Here is a 10,937-nt window from a genome sequence, read left to right as displayed (position 1 = left end):
TGAATGGACCTCTAATTTTTGTGTAATGGCACAAGAGTAAGTCTGACTCTACCTGCTATCAAAAAGCCAGTCTTGTTTTATTTTCATGGAGGAATTTGTTTCTTCAGGAATTTCTGCAAAGGTTCTTAAAAATAAAACAAGTTAAGAAACAATTTTACTTTTTTCTTTATTTTCATAGAAAAAGGTGGTGAAAGGTGATGAAATGGAACACAATCTTAAGGAACACAGATGGTTGACAGGAACATTACAAAGGCACTGCACGCTTACTAGACTGACTAAACTGAGTCAGATGGAATTCCTGACCTTCATGGATCTGTCACCATGCTCCAAAAGGAAAGAAAATATTTACTTACATATTTCATATGTGGTACATTTGCTACACATTTTGTTGTGGAGCACAAGTCGAATAAACAAACTTCTCTCAAAGAGTGAAGGACAGTTCTCTCAATCTTGGAAAAAAAAAGAACTATTATAAGCACACACATTTTCTTTTAAAAGCAGCTCATCAAATTAATCTTCAGTTCCTTATGTTACCACAAAAAGTACAGACCCCAGTTCTCATCATACTCAAAACATAAGTTTACAGTTGGGAGATGGTGCATTGTGTAGCAAGAGATTTTAAAAGATTTATTTAGAAAAGGAAAAGTGCACCCCCAAGGATGGTAGGTGGGCTGCCCCAAGGGAGGAAAGTGCTCGTTTTTGTCAGCACTTTCCCTTATGCCCTCGCTCAGAGGTGGCCTTTTGATTGATTGACAGCTTTTACCCCTGGAGTGCTTAGTCCTGTCTGGCCCCTTTGTGCACATCCTTACCCATGGTGCACACACCCCATAGGAGGTGGCAAACAGCAGTGTTAATTAGAATACAGTGAACATTGGATCATGTCTGGTCAAGTCTTTTCCGCTACTACGCAGTCGGGGCTGTCGAGTCCTACCCGGTTTCTTGCTGGCACTCATTTAGAAAAAATAAACCCCCTTTAAGCTGCATGTGGGCATAATGTCATTTTCCAGACCGTCCTCCCTCTCCCCCACCCATCTGCCTGGTGCCCCCACTTGTCTAACTATCTGACACTTCCAACATACATTTTAAAATGTGATTGCCCAGCTCCTCTGGTTATGACTCAATGATTCATGCACAGGAAAGCAGTCCTGAGGGTTACATCTTTTCCATAAATCCATTAAATGGGATTTATGTTGAAGTCTCTTTTCAAAGAAAAATAAAACAAAATCCCATTCCTCCTTCTAATACTATAGACTTAATGAAGCTTTTTCTGCCTGATTTGAAGAAATGAGAGTCTCCATCGATACCTCCAAAACGCTTCAGGAATTTTGTTACAGTTAGTGCTTCATTTATACACACACACAGACACAGACACACACACACAGACACACACACACACACACACACATTTAAGTTTGTCAAGTCTTTGAACTTAGGAAGGTACATTATTGTTGCTATGAAGTAGAACTCTGCTGTTTTTGATGAAGACCATACTCCGCTTCATAGACCCATAATTTTCTATGTAATCAAGGATCATGATCAAGATAAATGATCAAAATTTTAACTGTTAGGACAAGAGGAACCCACATTACCTGGAGATTTCTCTGTACTACCCAGTGTCGCTTGTCATCACTAGTATTTACACCTCACTGAAATGACTTCAACCACTACCCCCTCCAACCCTGGAATTACATTTGCTTTTGTTAACTCTGTACCCTTTCCTTTGCTCTTAGGCCATCAGCCATCATTTCTTGTTAACGATATTTAAGAGTCATCGTCTCAATCTACTACTCATTTTCTACACTCAGCTTGATGATGGCTGAGAAAACAGAACGTCAAACCATATGGACAGTCAGTATAATTGCTGTTTAACGTGTGTGGTGTGATGGCATGCTCACTGCAAGAATGTGCAGGGAGGGACTCAGTCCCTGCTTTCCTTACTTGTTTGTGCATGTCTATGTCTGAATAATTTATGTATTGAAATGAACTCCTAAGACAGAGATTCAGTATTCCATATAAACAAATAAAATGATAATTCACCTCCTTTATGTCATGATTCTAAGTTATTATTCAGTTTGTGTTATGCCTTTGGACTTACTCTAGTCTTTTCCTAATTGTTGTAGCAATTGAATGCCTGAAACCATCCAACTTTTCTTTAATTGCAACAAGCAGAAATTTGTCATTTAAAAAGTTTTCTATGTATGACTCTCAGGAGAGCCTTTTTTACGTCTTTGTTCCTCAGACTATAGATGAGCGGATTCAGCATTGGGATGACCACCTGTGCCTGGGTCAAGGATGATGTGTTATTGGGCTGCAGATATGTGAAAATCAGGGACCCATAGAAGACGGCCACACCCAGGAGGTGGGACGCACAGGTGGAAAAGGCTTTCTGTCTGCCTACCGCAGACTGGATCTTGAGGATGGCTGAGATGATGGGCGTGTAAGTGATGGTGATAATGAAGAGGGAACTGAGAAGGGTGAAACCAGCTAAAACAAAGATCACCATTTCTGTGCTGAAGGCATCTCCACACTACAGGGCCAAAGAGCTGTGGTGTCACAGAAAAAATGGTTGATGCTGGCATTACAGAATGCCAAATTGCTTATCATGCAGATGGATATCAGAGAATTTGTGAAGCCTATTGTATATGGCATGACTCCCAACCAGCTGCACACTTTCTGGGACATAACCACTGAATACAGTAAGGGATTGCAGATTGCCACATAGCGGTCATAGGCCATTGACCCCAGAAGAAAACACTCGCTACACACCAAACCCACAAAAAAGTTCATTTGAACAAAGCAGCCAATGAAGGAGATGGTTTTCTGTTTTGACTGGAAATTCACCAGTGCCTTGGGGATTACAGTAGAGGAATAAAATATGCCTATGTGTGCTAAATTGCTAAGGAAAAAGTACATAGGAGTGTGAAGCTGAGAGTCAATTCCGATTAACATAATTAGCCCAAGGTTCCCCCATACAGTGAATAGGTATATAAAGAGAAATATCCAGAAAAGGCTGACTTGCAGTTCAGGGTGATTTGCAAATTCAGAGAGAATGAAGAAAGTCACCTCCGTGAAATTGTTCCCAGCCACTTTTATCAGCCTAGGCCTTTGACTTACCTGCTGAGTAACAGTGATAGAAGTTAGAGAAGGATTCAACCCTAAAGATAACCAGCATTGACTTAGACTCCCATAATGAAAGAGTGACAGGTGGGGAGCAAATATTTAATGACTTTAATTTAATTGAAAATTTATATATAATTTTCTTTTTTTTTAAGAGAATTGACATGCTGATTAAAAAAAAAAAAATTCCAAGTTCACAATCCTGTGGAACTCATTGCACTCAAAGATATTTATGGAGCGTGACATTTGAAGGATTCCTCCTGAAATATACCATCTTCAACCCTACTGTATCTCTGGGCCCCAAACCGTATACTTGGGAATTTACCTACTGGATTAGTTGTAAGGTATTCTCAGAAAATATAAAGTTGTTTAGGAAAGGAGGCTCTGTGATTTGTGAATTCAATGATATCTTTGTGTGTCAGTCTTCTTAATGACACTTTTCAGGGTTATTATAAGAGCTTAATAATATCTTAGATGGGCACAACAAATATTTCCTTGGAATCAATAAAGCTTTCTTAAATTTTATAAAATACATATACAAATTTTTATATGATTTATAAAATATATTTTATAAATACATAAAGCATATAAAGCTTACACACAGATAAAACAGGAAAGCAATTTTTTGCTTTTTTATACGTTAATGCTAAACTTCGGTATACTTTTTTCTACCACATGTCCTTTCTTTCTGTTGGTTCGCTACTACCAAACGAGGAAATTACCCTGTCACATAGCCAGATTGTTTGATGTGTGTGGTTAGTGACCATGTTTGTTTCCAGCATGAAGCACCTGGTTATCTACAACTTCAGGTAATATCTAATTCATTGCCAAATAGCAATTTTCAAAAATAAAAAGCCTACAAATGGTAAAAGGAATATGATTTGTTATATTTAAAACAATTAAAACATAAGGTGATTTCACTAGAAATTAGAGAACTTATTTGCCCAACTCAATTGACACAAGTATGTGATAAATAAAACTGAAACTAGCATGATATTACTGCAAGTTCATTTGAGACATTTAGCACTCTGCTTGGTTAAGTATACTTAATCATTTAGGGTCTCCCACGTTCACAACGCTCCTATTTGTTTATCCATTCATTCCTTTAAGTAGCATTTAGTCCATGAAGACATTTTGTCTTGCCTGGCATTATTCTTAAAGCTTACTGGAGATGCAGGCATGTAAAAAGAAAATGTTTCTCAGTGTAAGAAACACACACACACACACACATGCACACACACAACAAAGAAAAGAATGATAAAATTAGACTTACCTGGTATTGAGTCATCAAACAGAAAACCCCTTCTCTCTCAGCTCTCTTCCATCTATTTTCAGGTTTATGTTCAGACAATAAGAAGAGAAAACATTTTGCAACCTTTGCAAAATCCACCATTAGTTTTTGGCATATGGCTAGATCTCTCTCCTCTATAAATCTGAATCCCATGAATTCTCAGTATAATGGCTTGTGTCTGTTGTGTTTGCTGTTGCTGCTGCTGTTAGCACAGGGCTCTGTTTCCTATATAATGCACCCCTATTGGTATTAGGAATTTTATGGAAAAATGTGGATAGTTTTGATGACAGTTCTGGATAATGCATGTATTATCTTCCATTGATAGGATAAAAATAACAGAATTAACAAAATAATTATTTATTTTTGTGTGTCTTCTTGAGAATTAAAATCTATTTTTTTTTAGGTCAAACTTAGATTTGTATTCAGGATTAATTTTGTTCTTAGTGTATTTCTAAAGCAGTCCCATTTAAAAAAAGGATTGTCTTCTGAAATCTAGTATACCAGCATCTCTTTTTAAACTTGCAAAGTTATATGATAAAGAAATTGGTCAATTAGCATTGTTGATCTCTTGAGGGTTGTATTTTAATTGTGCCCCAAGGTTTGTTTTTAATTTTCCTAGAATGCATCTCCAGTGGAAAAGTTCGGAAGTAAATGTTCCTCAGCTGTGTGTATTTAGTTTAAATGACTATAGACATACTGAGTAATGTAATTAATGTAGTTTTAAAAATTATCTTTGTTTTGATTTATGTATGTGTGTGTATATATATATATCTCAAACATCTTTTATAAAGCATTACGAAATATATGTGAAATACATGACATTAGAGAATATCAGATAACCATTGCTCCTGCCTGGGGTTTTGCTGGTCTCTCAGGTAAAGCAGTGAGCATTTCCAGCTACTGATTTAATAGTGTTAGTATACGTTGAGATTATGTTACCACCTATGTCAATCTGTCATGTATGTATTTATTTTTAAAACAGGCATTCTGTGATTTTTAACTGACTGTGCTTAATGGTGCATACACACAAAATAGGCTGAGAATATGTATGTCATCTAGGAAAATAAGCAAAAAAAAAACCTAAAGTAAAATTAAAGGTCATGCTCTCAGTTTCATGTTCAGCTGATAGGTCAGTACTTTGAAAAAATTTAATTACATTATTATTTCATTTGTTGTTGTTGTTGTTGTTGTTGTTGTTGTTGTTGTTGTTTTTAAGCAATTTCCTAAGCCACACCCCTATAATGACTGAATTGGTAGGTCTGAGATTGATCCAAAAAAGTAACTTTTTCAGAATGCCTCAGGTCCATGGACTATTTTCAGACACTAGCTTAAAAGGATCTCACAGACTTGCCTAATTAAGTGACTGTTCTACTGTTATCATTATATTCTCTTATTTTACTTCTTTTTTAGAAGATATTTACTATGATAAATCATATGTTGAGACAAGACAGACTCTTCATTGGGGAGGAAAACCATGCATCTCTAATCCTACTTGACACATTAGAGATTTAAAGAAAAAGAATAAAATCTATTATAAATGGGCCATATCACTTACTGGTGATCAACATATTTAGATATTAGGACAAAAGAAATGATTAGTACTCTTTTTACCCTCTAGTATGTGTCTTGAGAAAAGAAAACTTTGAAAATACTGAATAATATACCTGTAATCTCAAATTTCCATCCATTTCTTACTTATTCTTTCCATATACTTTAAGCACTATTAAATGACAGATACTATGATTTGTGTGGGACTGCAAAGATGAGAATATTGTCTCTACTTTCAGGCTACTTAAGGTTGATTGCTTCTTTCAAGATTCAAGATTCAAAATTTGTCTCAGTTCTTTAATAATCTGATATTTGTTGAGTTAATAGGTTCATACCTACCAGTGTATACCTGATATTAGGGCTAGAGTTGACTGCTCTATAGGATTAATGGGCATGTAGTAAATGCTTACTTAATTCAATTCATATTTCTTATAAACCCATTTTAAGTTCTAGTTGTTAACCAGCTATATTTAACTTTTTAGTTAATTTTATTCAACTTCCAGAGTTTCAACATGCTCTTTACTCAGTTTCATGAATGTTAACATCTTACATAGTCATTAACACAAAGAAGTTCACACTGATACAATAATGTTAACAAAACTACACATTTTATTCAATTTCACCAGCTTTCCCCCAGCGTCCTTTTTTCTCTTCCAGGATCCAATCCAGAATATCACACTGCAATTAGTGTCATGTCTCTTTAAGTGTTTCTATCTGTGACTTTCCCATTTTCTTTCCTGTTCTTTCATGACTGACACTTTTCAAGATAACTGGTCAAGTGTTTTACCGATGTCTCTCGATTTAAGTTTGCCTGATGTTTTCTTATGATTAACTTGAAGTTAATCATTATGAGAAAAAGGTACCAGTGAGGTGATATGCATGTCCTTTTCATATAATTAGAGGATACAGGATGTTAAGTAGTATTACTAGTAATGTTAAACTTGATCACTTAAAGTACTGTCTGCAAGTGCAAACTGGAGGCTATAGCTTGAGTGGTAGAGCACCTGCCTAGCATGCATGAGGCCCTGGGTTCAACCTCCAGTGCCTCCTGTGAAAATAAATAAACAAATTTGATTACCTCCCACCTGACAGAAAAGAATTATAAAATAGTGCCTGCCAGACTTCTTTACTGTAAAGTTATGATTCTTTTTTTTAAACTTTTTTTATTGAGTTAGTCATTTTACAATGTCATGTCAAATTCTAGTGTAGAGCACAATTTTTCAGTTATACATGAACATACATATATTCATTGTCACATTTTTTTTGCCATGAGCTACCACAAGATCTTGTATATACATCCCTGTGCTATACAGTATAATCTTGTTTGTCTATTCTGCATATGCCTGTCAGTATCTACAAATTTTGAACTCCCAGTCTATCCCTTCCCACCCTGAAGTTATGATTCTTTACTACATGATTTATATAAACTAACATGTATACAGAATATTAATAAATTTTACTTAATTTTCTTTCCTATGTAATTTACATAAATTATATAAATATGGAAGACAATTTAGATTATGTAAATATTTTGTTTATACTTGTTGGCATCTATCAACATATTGCCTCTAACAATTATGGTGGTGTTTTCATAGTAAATTTCCATTTCCCTTAGTCTTTCAACATATTTTAATTGAAATGAGTCTGTAAGGAAGAGTCATCATTTCTTATTTATTTGTTTATAGCAGTATATACTCTTTGATAATTAGTTTGTTTTGGGGGGTTATTATCCAATACCCCCATCACTTCCATTGCTGCTCAATTCATTCTAGCTTTGCTAATGGAACCGTCATTGAATTAACTCCCACGTGCTCTGCTCTTTGTTTGTTTGATTCATCTCCACTTCTTACATCCTGACAGTGCAGTGTGCTCCAGGTTTATGATATATTTTCCTGGACTATGCTCTAGAAAGTGCCACTTCTCAAAGGATCCCTGTTATTATTATATTATAAATTTTTAAATAAAGATAATGACATTGATGAAGTCATTAAGTTTTATATAAATATTTTGGAAAGTAATTTAGTAAAGTGTCAAGATAAAAAATATGCATTTCATCAAAGAATTCAATTATTAGACAACTATCAGGATGAAAACAAGTAGAAAAATGAATAAGTTTTACACACAGACTTTATCATTTTGCTATAAATTACTTTGTAAGACATTAAAACCTGAAGTGTACAACCCAGGAGGTGGATATTTTGGCTGGCCCAGTGTACATTAGAACTTTAGTTTGTGATTATGAGACATCATTCAGCACTTTCCACATCCTAACGAATCTCTCATTAAGTAATAGTTTTGCTTTTGAAATCTTGGTTTAACATTAACAGTGATTACTTATTTTTTTGAAAATGCATGGCAGTTGTGGTGATATGCAATCAGAATATTTAACAATGGGATTATTATGGAAGAAAATATAGGCCACATAGAAACAATGAAATACAATTTGCTTTAAAATACTTTGATACATATTGACATAAGTTTAATTGTCAAGTAATAAGAAAAAAAAAAAGAAAAGCCCACAGACTTACAGAGTTTGACAGATAAGGTTTATTGCTAGGCACTATGGGTTATTCCATTTGATAAATATCAGCATTCTTTCCACAAATTTGAAACTGTTGTTCACTAAGCATTGCAAAGGTGTCACCAGCAAAGACTGTGTTCTCTCTCTTAACAACTGTAGTGATGACAGTGGTGCAGGACCGAGTTTCTGATGCATGTCTGAGTAAGTGGGACTATAATATGAACATAGCAATGTGGGAATCTAAGAGTCATTTTGTTTAAAAAAAAACTTTCAGCATTTTCAAGTGGCTGTACTATTTAATGGAAATTTCCTAAAGGCTGATTTTTTGTGTGTGTGTGTGAATTCCAATATACACTGATATAACAGAAAACCTCTGCATTGCTATTTTGGTATTTCTGTTAAACAACAGGGAGAAATAGAATTGTCATAAAAATAAACACTTCTGTGCCTGTGGCATTATTTTTAAAGTAAAATATTCAAATTTTAAAAGTTCCAGGTAAATATGGCAAACAAAATGCATGCAGAAAATTGTGTTTCCTTGTGTAAAATGGGAGAAGGTCTGTGGACAAGTACACAAATATATGTGTGTTTGAACGCTACTTCTCAAATGTTGGATGCTGTCTGATCTCGGGTAAGCTTTTAACTCCCTTGATCACTTGTTTCCTCATCTGTAAAATGGGTCAGCTCTTCTAGAGCTGTAAAGAGGGAAGACTGATTTCACTCTCTGTAACTGATTCTTTTTGAAGTATCTGTATGCGCATGTGTGTGTGTGTACGTGTGTGTTTCTGTATGTGTGTTTGGGTGATTGTCACCTACTGGTTCTTCTATATCCAATTAAAACTGAAAATCATATTCTGTAACTAACCAAACTGTAGAAGATGGTGTCAATTTATTACCTAAGAAGTTAGTAGAGATTCAAAGTAATAATTGAGGAATCGAAAGAATCTAAATTATGCAATGGCACAAAATTATTTTAAACTGGAGCCACTTGGGATTCAGTCGATGCAGAGAGATGTTTTCTCTGAGCCTCCTTTATCTGACTAAAGGCAGAACTTCTGAGAATGAAGCTGCCATAAATCCTCTCTCCCTGGACTGCTTTGTCTTGAAGAGGAAGTCAGAAAAGACCACTTGCTCCTGCATAAACAAATGATGTCACAGAATTTCCTGTCTCTCATTTGCTCCCTTAGAAACCCATTTGTTTTTCCCATAGAAGCCATGTCTCCTTCTCTCTTTCCTATATTGTTGGGAGATAAACTTCATCTCTAATTTTTGAGCTAGCCACTTTTTTTGGTGCACTCATATACATATGAATGCACTTTGTCTATTCTCCTGTCAAGCTGCCTTTTGTCAGTTTATCTTTTTTAATTAAATATATTTATTTATTTATTTTTAATGGCTGTACTGGGGATTGAACCCAGAACCTCATGCATGCTAAGCATGTGCTCTACCACTGAGCTATCAGTTTAATTCACAGGCCCTTAATTAGTAAACCTAAAAACATGTAGCATCAATCAATATTTCTTAAATTTTTTCTTGAAATTTTATATTCATTGAGCAAATTTTTTTGCATAATAATTCTTTTTATTGCTTCTTTGTCCTCTGTGTTTCTTATACTGTATATCAGGAGATTTAATATTGGTGGCAAAAGGGTATAGAACACAGACAGGATTTTGGCTCTATCCTGTGGGTAGCTAGAGCTGGTCCCCAGATAAGTAAACATCACTTTTCCGTAGAAAAGAGTCACTACCATTAGGTGGGAGGCACACGTGGAGAAGGCTTTGTATCTGCCCCTCAAAGACTATCTTCAGGACAGTGAGAAGGATGCTCAGATAGGAACTAACCATCATCAGAAAGGTAGCCACTGACACGGTCCCAGAAAGGACTGTAAACAAAGCCTCATTGTACTGGGTATCAGAACAGGAAAGTTGGAACAGCAGTGGGATATCACAAAAATAATGGTTGATGACATTGGGACCACAGAAGGACAGACTGAGCAAGCCACTCAAATGGGTGAGTGAGTAGGTGCAACCTACTAGGTAGGACGCAGTCACCAGTTGGATGCAGAGTGTAGGGGTCATGAGACCTTTGTAATGAAGGGGGCGGCAAATGCCATTGCAGCCAGAAAGAAGTATTCTGTGGTCAAGAGCATGCTGACAAAGGAATACTGAAGGGGGCAACTGCAATAGGAGATGGCTCTCTGTCCTGCTATGTAGTTCATCAGCATCTTAGGGATAAAGACCAAGGAATAGCAGAAATCCAAGAAAGCCAACTGGCTGAGGAAAAATTACTTGGGAGAATGGAGCTGGGCACTAGCCAGGATGACTGCAATCAGCCAAACGTTGCCCAACACAGTGATGAGATAAATCAAGAGAAACAGCACAAATAGGACATATTCAGTTCAGGGTCATTGGTCAGCCCCAGGTGGATGAACTCAGTTATCTCACCGACATTTCTGTTAGC

General features: G+C 35.9%; 1 protein-coding gene across 1 annotated transcript; it reads right to left on the bottom strand.

Moving 5' to 3' along the window:
* Positions 1 to 2,176: 2,176 nt before the first annotated feature.
* Positions 2,177 to 4,405, bottom strand: LOC116661686 (olfactory receptor 8I2-like). Its single transcript, XM_032474192.1, is given in 3 exon segments — positions 2,177 to 2,541; positions 2,544 to 3,114; positions 4,391 to 4,405. Coding segments are annotated over 3 exon segments (951 nt in total).
* Between the last annotated feature and the right edge of the window lie 6,532 nt (positions 4,406 to 10,937).

Source organism: Camelus ferus, chromosome 36 (genome assembly GCF_009834535.1).
Source record: "Camelus ferus isolate YT-003-E chromosome 36, BCGSAC_Cfer_1.0, whole genome shotgun sequence".
NCBI classification, from domain to species: Eukaryota; Metazoa; Chordata; class Mammalia; order Artiodactyla; family Camelidae; genus Camelus; species Camelus ferus.
Note: the sequence above shows the minus strand (reverse complement) of the source record. Positions and strands in the feature narration are given on the sequence as shown.